The sequence below is a fragment of the Phaethon aethereus genome, assembly GCF_964289735.1.
Source record: "Phaethon aethereus genome assembly, chromosome: 2".
NCBI lineage: Eukaryota > Metazoa > Chordata > Aves > Phaethontiformes > Phaethontidae > Phaethon > Phaethon aethereus.
In genome coordinates this window covers 43,878,194-43,891,444 of record NC_138582.1, presented here as the reverse complement: position 1 = coordinate 43,891,444, position 13,251 = coordinate 43,878,194, and the positions used below count along the sequence as shown (strand labels likewise).

At 40.3% G+C, this 13,251-nt stretch overlaps 1 protein-coding gene across 1 annotated transcript; it reads right to left on the bottom strand.

Moving 5' to 3' along the window:
* Positions 1 to 2,418: 2,418 nt before the first annotated feature.
* LOC309417770 (epidermal retinol dehydrogenase 2-like) lies at positions 2,419 to 12,650 on the bottom strand (the record flags this gene model as incomplete). The annotated part of the gene is made up of 6 exons (XM_082015315.1): positions 2,419 to 2,714; positions 3,247 to 3,372; positions 3,919 to 4,063; positions 5,226 to 5,325; positions 6,336 to 6,467; positions 12,330 to 12,650. 6 exons carry the CDS (start codon positions 12,648 to 12,650, stop codon positions 2,621 to 2,623), a joined length of 918 nt encoding a protein of 305 aa, XP_081871441.1. The 3' UTR covers positions 2,419 to 2,620.
* Between the last annotated feature and the right edge of the window lie 601 nt (positions 12,651 to 13,251).

The following is a 13,251-nucleotide window of genomic DNA, read 5'->3' as shown; positions in this document are numbered from 1 at the left end:
CTAGGATACAATCCTCCTGAGACGGTGTCACAGATATGTAGATGTGGGAGATCAAAACTACCAACAGGATAGGCTATGATCCTCCAGTGATTAATACAGTGACCATAATATTCAAAGTGGTAGCACCCCACCTGCATAAAAGCAGTGTTTCTGTATTCTACCAGAACAGCTAGCTTGCAACAGATGATGCACAACCTAGTACAGAACTTGGTCTCTAAAAGATATGAACATGCTGGAGTGAGTCCAGTGAAGGGCTGCAAAGACAATTAAGGGACTGGAGCACCTGTCATACAAGGAGAGGTTGAGAGAGCTGGCACTGCTCAGTCTAGAGAAAAGGCTCAGGCTCAATGTGCATTGGACAAGAATTGAAAGGACAAGAGGCAATGGGCACAAATTGGAAAAAAGCACATTCAATTTAAACATAATTTTCATTTGTTTTTAAACTGAGTGTGAACAAATACCGGAACAGGTTGCCCAGAGAGGTTGTAGAGTCTCCAGCCTTAGAGACATCAAAAACTTGACTGAACACAGTACCAAGCAACCTGCTCTAAATGACCTTGCTCTGAGCAGAGGTCCTTTCCCAGCTCAATGATTCTGCAAAGTAGTAAAATCCCTGTGGAGAAGTATTTCTCTGGCACAGACTATCAGATAGGATCCTCCTAGTGGTGTGACAAATCTAAACGTGCTGAGAATCCACAAATCTCACAGCCAGACTCATTGTTTTCAATTTCCCTCAGTAGAACATGTTCACAGGGATGCCAAGAATGAAAAGCTACTTGCTCTCACAAGATTTGGAGTTTGTACACACTGTTCATATGTATAATCCACTTCTCTCCCACTTTGCTCCAGAATCCTGCACACCTAGTATTTCATAGTCAGGAGGAAAAATGTGCTCTGTTAGTATAAAAAGGTGAGGAGTCTGCAAGACACAGATACACCACAGTTATTAGCGGCTGACTTTGTGAACAGTGCAATGTACATATGGACAGCATATTTAGGCAATATCTGTTTTTTAATTAGTAACTTTCATTTCCTGAAGCGTACCATAAAATGAGCAAAATTTCTAAGGTAGAAAAGCTGCAGATCTGAAAGAATGGCAAGACAAATCTTTTCTTCATCAGTCTGAATTCTAACTCTCATCAATCCATCATAAAGGTATGGCTATCTTTAACACACTTGTTTTACTCAGTGTTTCTTGCTCATTGGTAGTAAAGCAGTTCTGGTGAACCTCACTAATTGTATAGCCAAGGGAAATGAAAGTAGTTCCTAGGCCATCATGGTAAAAAAACCCAAAAACCAAAACCCCCAAACCATTAAAAAAAAAAAAAATCACCCTTTTCTCCATACTGTGTCATTCAATTAATTGCATGCTAATGCATTTTAGTCTTAGTTTGCAGGTGTTACCAACTGCCAGTAGACTACCATGACATGAGGGGAGCTTAGCCAGCCTGTGCATAAACAACATACATTTTAGGTATAATCTTCCTTTTTTTTTTTTTTGGATTTACCAAAAGTCAAGGGGGCTCTCAATTTTCTAAGCAGCCATTGTCAAAAAGGGCAAGGCCTCCTCAGCATATGTCCAAAATAAACGGATAGTCTTAAGAGTAAAGGGACAGTAAAACAAGTCTCCATAGGCAGAAGGAAGCCTGCCACCCAATTCAGAGAAGAAAACATAATGTTGTTACTCAAGCTATGGCTGTAATGATTCCATTCACTCCAGTTCTATCAACATCACTGCTTTCTGAAATAAATCCAAGAGAAGCCCTGATTACAGTGTAATACCTTTGCTTTTAGTAGATCATTGTCACTTGCAAGATGTTTGATAGCCCACCCAGACTGGCAGTCTTATACTTTATAACTACAAGTTTATTCTGCTTAGGAGATGAAAATTTAAAATTGTTCTTAAAATATTGCACTTAGAAGATACAAAGACTTCCACTACAAAGTTGCAGTCATAGTATTACCTTTTAAAATAAATTAGACAAAAAGTAGGTTAGCAGCACAAATACATAATTTACATGCTTCCTCCTCCCCACCCTGACATCCATAGTCGTTTGTTAATCCTGAGATCACCACCTCCAAAAATTAATATATTTCATTAGTTTTGCACCAACACAGGACATATTTTTCATTTCACAAAACTTCCATTTGTATAAATTGGAATCTGTTGTTTCAGGGAACTCTAATTTGTCAGCTTACCAGGGAATGGTAATGGCACCAGCAGTAAAACCCCTCCTCACTGCCATTCACTGAACCATGAGGAGTCAGGTCCACTAGAGGCTTTCCTGGCTCCCTGCCAAATAGGTCCCGTCTCCCCCCCAAAAGTTAACATTTATTGGTTTGTGACAGATCATCATATTTAAGGCATTATAACAGACATAATCAAAGGAACTAATTTTAATTAATGTATTTCCATAATGAGGTGAAAGGAAAACAGTTCACTGGATTAAAAAAAAAAGCTGTTGATTAAGAGCCATCTAAAAAGCAACTTCCTTAAGAGTTGCTACTAATGAGAAGTGAGGCACCTGAAGTTCACAGCGTCTAGAGAAACAGACCATTCCCACTACCACCATTAACAAGGTCCACTTTACAGTTGCTGGTCTATGAATTTTGCACTTTTTCAGTCCTTCTTCGTTCGACCTTCGAAGTTATCCATCATATGGAGGTTTCCAAAATAGCCCGCAAGGAGAACAGTTACTTTCACTGGTAGAATACTGTAAGGTAGGGGAGTTGAAGAAAAAAAACAAAACAGACATCAGAAGAGTTGTGCAGTTTTATTCACAGAATTAGTATTACCTGGCTAATACTGGCAAAGATAATCTACTATCTAGAATATAGTACCACTGGTCCTCTCAAAATATGCATTACACTCATTTGACAGCCTAAGTAATTAGACAGATCAATTTCCCAGCCTGGCTTGCAACAGTCAGAAGTGCCCTAATGCTGGGGCAAGACACCAGATATGCAGTTACTAAGGAGCAGGCCCAGCCTCTACAGCCCACAGTAAAACTGCACCCCAATGGTATCAGTAAGTCAGTTAGACATTTCAGTCATTCTGTGGCCCAAGGGCAGACTGAACCCCTGGAAACGAAGGAAAAAAAAAAAAAAGGAAAACTCCAGAAATGCGCAGAACTTAATGAAAATTCACACCAACAGGCAGAAGCCTGGTTTGCACTTTTAGTCAAAAACATAGCTGAAACATCCCTAGACAGAAAAGTGAGAAAGGAAGGGAGGGTGTAACCTTACTTTTTGAAAGCAAATAAAAAGTAAAGAATGCGTGGTAGCAGCAATATTTCTTGGTTACACCGAATAGCAGTCATTATCTTCTCAGCCACATACTCTGGCTCCAGAGCAGGAAGCAGACTTGGCCACCTGCAAGAGAAGACAGTTCTTACTACAATACAAATTGCTTTGGATTCACATCTTACACAAAATAAGTCTCCATTTTGCAGTTATTCAACAAAAAGAAGAAATTTCATCATGTTAGGGAGTGAGTGGCCATTGTTATTTTCCCTTTGTACGATCTCTCGTAAGACAAATCCACATAGTCCTCATATTAAGACACACTAAGCTTTTATTTTCCTCCTAAATATCATAACATTGCAGCATACTGCGCAAAACTATGCCACTGATTTCAGGAAGTAGATGGGGGTTTAGAAGCCAGAGAGGACAACTGGAGCATCTGGCTTCTGCAGAGGAAAAGACACCAATTACATTTCACGTTTCAGCTTAAATGAATAGTGAACTAGCAAGGGCTTTGCCATTGGGTTGCCCAGTCACTGGATAGCACTATTAACACCCATCTGAGGCCCTAAAAATAACACAAGCAGAGAAAAGCCTAGCTCATGATTTTCATAAAGGAAATAGTAACATGCTAAACGTGCAAGCTGCATAAAAGCCTCACAAGAGTTTACTCACTTGATTCTACAGCCAGCAAACATTCCTGTGTTTATGATGTAAGGACACACAATTGTGGTTTTAACACCAGCCCTTCCCAGGTCTCTCATCTCAAAATCAATTGACTCTGCAAAACCAACTGCTGCAAATTTACTTGCACAGTAGTCTGTAAAATAAACAAAACATTAATTGCAGTTAAACATTTACTAATTAGACTTTACTAAACAGGTTCAGTGAATCCTACCGCTGAACAGGTACACAGGAGTGGTAACAGTTTTTGACAGAGGACAGTGACAAAACTACACCTAGCAAACTAGCCACAGGTGTTTGTTTTGTTTTTCCTTTTTTTTTTTTTTTTTTTTTTACAGTATACAACAGCAGCACTACAGTATAGAAATGATATATACACAGTACCTGCAGGAAATCACTGTCTAATAATAGAAGACTTTACAACAGAGTAGGAACTAATGAAATTTCCCTTTGATGTGATTCACTCCTTTACTTTCCCTCTCTTAAGTTAACTGTTGTTCTAGACTGGAAGACAGAGGGTTTCTCCTTGCATCCTTATCAACTTTCCACTCTCTATTGAACAACAGCAAATGGAATTATCTTTTCATACTAGACCTTATCTGTGAATCCATGCACTAGCTTCTTATGCATCAAACTCAAGTCTTCAAGAATCTCTCATGTGGTTTCAAGTTGAAACTCAATTTGTCTTCATTATAACTGCCTTGGAAGCTAGATTTCTTTTACTGCTATGTCACCGTATTTCACTTTCCTTCCCCTTTGCATATGTTTTCCAGAAATGCGTTCTGAGTTTGCCCTAATCTCAACACTTTCTTTCCACCACTTTCCACCTCCTGAATGAATGGCTGCGAGACAGAGAATGCAAAATGAGATATTGCACCTCTGCCTCCGTACCACATCTGGATTTTAGTAGTTCTTTGAATGAGAGGAAGCCTGTACAGGAGACTGCTCAGCTTGAGAACATGCTTGCAAAAGAAAAGTGGCCCCTTCCCCACCAAATACACGCAGGTTAACTTTAATAATATTGAAGTTCTGTCTCCAAAGTTCTACAAGGCTCCTAGATCCTCTAACTGCCTCAGCAGAAAAACCTGTTTCACAGCACTGCTGAGCATCTGGAAAACTCTTTTGAAAGGAATGGTCTATTTAAGGTCAGCTGTTTTGAAAGCATGACCATTTGCTTTACCAATACACAAAGATCCAGAAACTCAAAATTAGGATTTTTTTTCCCCCCCCCATGAGTACTGATTGCAGAGTTTAAATCAAAGGAATTGTCTAAATGAACATTAGCTTTAATACACTACCTGAAAGACGATTGACTCCAGTCAGTCCCGCTGAGCTTGCAATACTAACCAAGTGCCCATGGTTAGAGGCTATCATTGCTGGGAGGAACGCTTTGCAAGTCTGCAATGTAAGTCAGAGTTGCAATGAAACATTCAATAAGTAAGCTACATGCTATAATATTGTAGAAGTGTTGTTTTTAAAGAAATTCTCCCTAATGTTTAAATAAGCTTCCCCCCCTTCCCTTATGGAAGAGAGGGGAAAAAATAAAAGAGAGTTATTTGAACTCAAACCCAGCCACTAAGCTGGGACTTTCCAGGCCCCACCAGTATCACTTTCTCTGCAACACTACAGACAGTAACTTGCTGAAAGCTGAAGATATAGCTTCAGCTAGTTGTTAAGTTTCTTTCAGCCTAAAGCTTAGCACTGCAATGTTTCAAATAAGAATTAAGTGTTCACTGCAAATTTTGTAAAATGGCAAAAAAGTGAATTTCATGTCTTCCTTCTTTTAAATTAATCTTTGTGATTAAATTTATTTATGAAGAAACTGAAGCATGTTTTAATATCCCCTTTGCAATTCTTTATGATAGGAACACCAAATAGATGACCCGCCTTCCCTGGAAGGAAAAAAAAAAAGCACATTAAGTTACTAATTTTGGACAAAAGCCCCACTTAAGAGCATTGTCTGAACATGTGGTATTTCTTACTGAAACTATCTGAAACTACCATAACCACAAAGCAAGTAAAAGACTAACAGGATTGAACACTTCTCTGTTACTACAGCAGCAACTTTTAGGCTGGGTCTGGTTCATGTTAATTAATACTGAGGGATTCTAACATATGACTAGCAAAATTTAGCAGCTGGTAAACTTCAGTTCTTAAGAGCATTTCTAAATACAAAGCAGTTCTGCTTCCACCTATGTGCCCCAGAAGTTCCCAAAGGATCCATTCTTCCACCTTTTTTTATTTTACAAACTCCCAGGCATAGAAAGTTATTTATTGTATCATTTCTGACTGAACTTACAAGGAGCTATATATCCTTGCATATTTTCCTCAATTGCAAAAGGCAAAATTAACACTTAAAACATGTTGAAAGGATGTTTTAGCATGTATATGCAAAGTACAGGTATTACCCAGAAGTGTGCCATTATGTTCACTTCCATGGTTTTTTCCACAAGTGAATCTGGAGAATCAATAAACCTCTTCCCAGTTACAATACCAGCGTTGTTGACTAGGATGCTAACATCGCCAACTTCTTTCTTAACCTAAAACAAAAAGCCTCAAGATATTATGCAATGAATAAAAAACATGTTTTCCAAGTTTTATATATGAAAACATAAGAAATAGAACTATAGTTGAACTTACTATGCTTGTTATGGATCCAAACACGTCAGGTTCTTGCATGTTCTCACCTGATACCTTTTTAGAGCTGAGCTTACAACTGGATTTTCTTTAGAGGTGTGGAGCCCAACAGCTCCACACAGGCTTCTGCTTTCAGCACCTCTGGTTCTTGCTGCAACTGTTCCAGATAAGTGTCTACAGCAGAGAGCTTAACTAACACAACAAGTATTTTGCTACAGTAAACCCACCTTAAAACCAGTGAGCAATTCTGTTTGTAGGCCCATTTCTACGCCACGTGGTGAGGCACAGTACATAGATCCTCAGGCGAGGTCACCAGATTCAGGTACATCAAACCTACGTGAGGGTTCCTTGCATTATACTCAAATCCTCTTGTGTTTTCCACAGAGCATCTTGAGCACAGAAACAGTGCGGCCATACAACCTGAAGGCTGAAGCCAGCTTGCACAGTACTTGAGTCTTCTGATGAGCAGAACAAAAATTGGGTTCCCTGTTGGTAGTGTTAATTGCCTATATCCCAACAGTCCAGGGATTCATCTCTCCCACTGCACAGGGCAGCAGCTACTTAGTAGCATCTTAATATATTGTTCAGATATTTCAAGATTCTTCATGCTGTTTTCCAGATGTTCCACTTCTCCTGACTGTGACTGTTAAACACTGATGTATATTACATAGTAGTTTTTCACTAGCAGTAACTTTACTTGCGTTCCACAGTACACGCATTAAACCAGACTTCCCTACGGCTTTCTGCCCTTAGCAGAAATTGAATTGGAATTAGTAGAAATTGAGTTGGAATTAGAATTGACAAATGATCACTTTTGATAAAAAGTATTCCTCATATGCATAGGCAGTGAGAAAGACCACCTGTAAAATTAATTTCCTCCTTACAACCTTTTTATTTATTTAAGTATCTGGACTACTTCAAGCAACTTTATAGGTCAGGAACATAAGAGTTTATCTTACCAGATAAAAAGGTTTTTTTACAAGATTACTTCTCATGAAGACAGCCTCAAAGAACACCAGGTCTCCATTCATATTAGCTCCCAGGACAACACAAGAAATGAAAAAAATGTAGGAAGGGTAGTAATTTGTTATGAAAATTAAACAAAAGCTGTAGGGTCCTGAATAAAAAAAGATTTTAGGACACTGCATTCACAGAAGGCAAAAGCCTTCTGAGCTTTTTGGGCTCATGGTGGAGAAGCTTGTTTCTAGTGTATTTGCTTCAGTTCTAACACTGTACCAGCACCCTTATAAGATGGTTCCCAGAAAATAAGTTGGCTAAAGAATACCTACACATTTTGTTTGGTAAGAAGTATAGTTCTCACTGTAGCTCCAGACTGAGAACTTTCATGAACAGACTTGAGAGAATAGCTATTGGCCAGTTAATATCTATCAAGATACTGTGCCAGCTCTCAAAAGGACAATTAAAATATTTAATGCAGTATTTGAAGTACAGTTCACTAATCTGAACTACCTGGGAAAAAGGAAATGAGCACTCTCTATGTTGTTTCACTGGTGATTTCCAGATCGAGTGCTAAACGTGCTGATCAGTAGCTTTGGGAAACTGTGTTGGTGTTATGCCGTCTTGCCGTACGGTTGCAGATCACAGAACCTCCTTTCTTAATGGCATTTCCTTTGCTAGGTGCCTACAGTGACTGAGGAAAGCACAAGCAGACCAGACAGGCTAGCCTGTATAACAGTAAACAATTAAAGGATAATCTACCACCTATCCTTTATTCTAGCTTAATTTCCTCATCTTCCTTAAACTTGTTCCAGTCTTGTCCAGGTTTGTTAACTAAGTACGGGTTTAAAAAACAGAAAGCAGCCTTGGTGGGATTATACAGAACAGCTTTTATAATAAATTCATCAGCCAGAGCCCCTCTCCACTTTGGTCATTGCTCACACATTCTTGTCTGTCTATTCCCCTCTCAAAAGGTTGTCATGTAACGCCTTAAATATTTCTGAAGCAGCACCACATGATGTCCATAGGCAGCCTTAAACAAGTTGCTCTAGTCACCAACCTGAGTATGTACCCCTCACCAGAAGGTAAAAATAGCATGCATTCAGAGACATAAATGTAATCATTAGTAAATGATTAGTAAAATAGTGCCTTGTGTCAGATGATCTAGCAATCCTGGAGGCCTGGACCAGTACCCCAAATCCACCCTTCGGGGCAAATATGAATACCTGAATGGTGGTCATGCTTCTTTTGTGCAAACAAAAGACAGACAGAGGTGGAGGATGGGGTACATAGAGTTTATAACTTGGTGACCGGGGCATTCAGGTTAGATGGGAGAAGGGAAATATGAAGACAACCTTGATCATCCAATTTCTACTAGTGTCAAAAACCTGAACAACCTCCTTCTTTACCACTCTGTCTCTATCCAGTCTTCTGAAACATATTCACATTTGGGATGCAATTCAAAGTAGATTTGAGTGCCTTCCTGCAATCCAGACAAGTAATTCCTGCTTTACAACACCTCTGTTCATGCTGCTTCCCTACTAACTAGATATAGCAGCTTTTTCCTCAGCAAATCGGCTGTTTTAATTCCCTTCTCCTCTCAGCTCTTCCCTGTGCATGACAGAGCCAAGACACTCAGCCCAGGCTTCCACACTCTGCTTTGAGGCCAAGTACAGAAGACCTTTATTGAGCTTTTTCCCTAACTATTGCGGGGGGGGGGGGGATAACATCAACTCCCCAGAGCTCTAAACCTCTCCATTTGTGAGTGCAGGAAGGTATATTCCAGCTGTTTGTTTTAGGCCTTGGTAAGACAAGCATTATGCAAACAGCTGATCTGGTTAAACATCTTTCAGGTGTAAACACTATTTCCTATTTGTTTCTGCATTTATGTTGAAGTTTAGCAGTGAGCAATTCCCATAATTCCCAAACAGCATCCCATAGTGTCTACTTTCTAAGAACCACAAACCCCTCCATAACTGCCTACAAGAAGTGGAAGAAAGCACTGGATGTTTTATAAGCAGCATGAAATACCACCAGGAGATGTGCTCCTACTGTTGCTCCTCTGCACAAGAAAGAGGATCCTCAGAAAAGTGGAAAACTGGCTGCAAACTGTCATCTTGACTAACAAGCAAGAAAAAAAAAGAAAACAGTGGATAAGCAAAAAAGTACCATGCACAAGAGATCCTGGAAGTAAATATGAGCCCAGATGCAATTTTGCAACATGATAATGAGGAAAAAGGCTTCTGTTTCCCCACAAGTAGGAGGGCCAAAAACCCATAGTTACTTCCCTCTTTCAAAGCCCTAGATTCTTAAAGTTTAGCTGAATTCAAGGGAGGGGTAGGTCAGAGAAGGCTGCATTCCTTTTGGGGTTGGGTACTTCTGGAACAGGGACATTAGAAGTAAATTTTAAGCTACAGCTCTTGATAGCCAAAAGCTGTCCTTCATCCTGTTGGTACAGGAAAGGAACAAGGACACCACATGTGCAGGGCTTTTTGGTTTTCTTCCTGCTGAAGAGACTTTCTCCTGGTCTCTGTGTGGCTGATGAAGTACCAGAAGCAGGTATTTAAGGGTCACATAAATTTCATTTTGGCTTTGAGATTGTTTTACTGGGCACAAAGTCTTCAACCATATCCTGCCCTGCCTGCATGAATTTAATTCACTACATAGTCTTGCAAAACTCCAAGTCATTGCATGAAGCTGAATCACCAGGGGGGGGAAAAACAAAACCTGGAACCATGCTGCCTCATCTTGCAAAGGCTGACGCCGCACACTATGAGCCAAAGTCTGCTACACTGCATTCAGTAAGTAGTGGCACCAAGCACTAACTAATACTAAAGTCTTTTTGTCACTAATAAGATGGGAAAGTTGTCAGCATGGTTCTACATCAGGTATCAGCAGGACATGATGTTTCTGAAGTAACAGTAGCAGGGTATTTTCTTCTGTGTGGATCAGCAGGAGGATTATTAGTGGATCAGCTGTTAGTGAACTGCTGACAAAGATTACAAGCAAGGAGTCATGCACAGAGACCCTCTTACCACTTCACCCCTGTCTACTTGTTTTTATCATCCCTAACCTGTGCCACACACATATCTACACCCTCTTCTTTTTACATTTGGCCAGAAAGTTCTGCTACTGCTTTTCTCCATGTGCTAGCCCTTGACTCCTCAAAACTGAAGGTTAGTTTCTACTTTCTTCGTTCCAGTGTCTTTCACACTACGATACTCCCTCCTCCCAGTTCAGCAGGAAGCGCGGTTACAGGGCTGCAGCGAGACACGTGCAACCGCTCTGCCGGGACGGCAGACGTGCAACTCAGCTGGCATAACGGAGCTGCAAGGGTGACCAAAGGTGATCATCATTGCCAGAATACAAAAACAATAGTACCAACCTCTAACAAGCTGCAAGTCATGCACAAGCTTCACTTCTCAGAAAGTCTGTTCTAGTCATTTTTGCACAGATAGAAAAATACAGAAGGCTTCTTGAAGAGCACCAAGAGAGGAACATTATTTCAGCCAACAGATGTTCCTGAAGACAGTTGACTTTTTTAAAAAAATTCATCCTCAGGTAAACACTCACTGTGGAAACTTTCTAGTCCAACAGTTAAGTTTAGCAACACTGTAAGCAAATGAGAACAGGTTGTGTATTGGTCTGGGTGAGATGGAGTTAATTTCCCCCACAGCAGCCCTCATCATGCTGTGCTTTGTACTGGTAGCTAGAAAGATGTTGATAATACACCGGTGTTTTGGCTACTGCTGAGCAGTGCTCACATAGCTTCCAGGCTGTCTCTCCAACATTCTTCCCCCCACCAGTAGGCTGGGGGTGGGCAAGATCTTGGGAGGGGACACAGCCAGGAGAGCTGACCCAAACTGACCAAAGGAATATTCCATACCAGTGACATCTGCTCAGCAATAAAAGCTAAAGAAAGGCGGAGGAGTGGGGACATTTGTCATTTATGACCTTTGTTTTCCAGAGCAACCACTATAGGTACTGAAGCCCTGCTCCCTGGGAAGCAGCTGGACATTGCCTGCGGATGGGAAGTAGAGAATAAATCTTTTGTTTTCCTTTGCTTCTGCACGTGGGCTTTGCTTTATTAAACTGCCTTTATCTTCACCCACGAGTCTTTTTCCTCTGTCTTATTTTCTCCCCTCCCTCTGTCCTGCTGAGGAGAGGAGTGACAGAGCAGCTTGGTGGCACCTAGTGTCCAGCCAGGCTCAACCCACCACAGGTTGTTACAATGGAAGTTGTTAAGCAATTTTAGCTCTTAGCAATTCTGTCAGTCTGCCCAAAATATCTAACCACAAGCTATACTTACAAGGCTCTTCAAAAAGGAAAGTAAGAAATATTTAAGACCTCAAGATACATTTACTAATTCAGATAAAGCAAGTCTGCAAAAATCTATTCACAGGCATGGAATTATTTGAAAATTGCCCAAGCAGTTAATCCCTTCTACAATGCATGGTCTTTAGGGTTTACTTTTGGCAAAAGGCTGCCAGAACTTGAAATACTGCTTTAGCTTCAGTAACTTTATTTTCTGCACTTCACCAGTAAGTGCCTGCTCAGTAACTAAATAAATGAGAAGCTACCCAGTTGAAATTAGCTACTGAAAAAGAGCGCTAGCTCTTTTTATTTTTAAAGGAACAGAGATACACAAGTCAACTCTAAAAAACAGTATTCTTGAAATAGGTAGCATGTGCAATACGTTCTGAATGAATTAGCTTTAATCTCTTGCTTTGAAGTCACTAAAATTTATCATACACACATGCATGCACTCATCTTAGAATAGTGTCAAAGCCACAAATAAGATACTTTACCTGATCAGCCACTCTGTACACGTCCTGCCTTTTGCTACAGTCACAGATGTAGGAGTGTACTCTCACTGCTCCATTTTCTCTGGCCAGTCTACTTGTCTCCTTGAGCCCCTCCTGGTTAATGTCCCAGAGAACCACTGTGGCTCCAAGGCTGGCAAACTTTAAAGATAAGAGTCTTCCAACTCCATTTCCCGCTCCTGTTATTAAAACTATTTCACCACTAACATTCTTCTTCCGTCTAGGCACAACGAAGAACACTAGCGACTCCAGCAAGTAATAAACAAAAAGTCCGATGACTTTGAATGTTTCCAGGAAGAAGTTCATCTTGAGGCTATTTCTTCACACACCTGATAAAAGAAAATGTTTACCAGATAGAATAAACCATAAAGAGAGAAAACGCAACATCAATACTTCAAAATCTAAAAGCATTTTCAGAACCGTTGTAAGTCTTTGCTCTAGCCTGCTCCTGCATGTTGTTTCAAAAAAATATGTAGGCTTACATCTGTACATCTGACCCATTTGTCCTGTTTCTATATCATCTCCAGACTGCTCCTACTCTCCTCCAGAGTGCAGCACACAATTGATTTACTATTTGGCAGAGGCAGGAAACACCTGCCCTCATCTGCTTTAGAAATTCCGCACTCCTCATGTCATAGGTTTCCATCTCTGCCCTGACAGGATGTGGACTCAAAAAACTAGAATCAAAAAAGTAGTAGTTGCCTTAATAGAGCATCTTAAGGAGAAATGCACAGCAATTACAACCCAAAACTTATGGCTTGATCAAACAACTTTAGCGCTCACAAGCTAGTACTTCAGGTAAGGAAAAATTCTCCTTTTAGGACTATGACTTTTTTACTTTGTAAGGCACTCCTTGTCAAAGGAATCACATTGCAGAGCAAGTCATAGGATCAACCCTGCTGAAAAA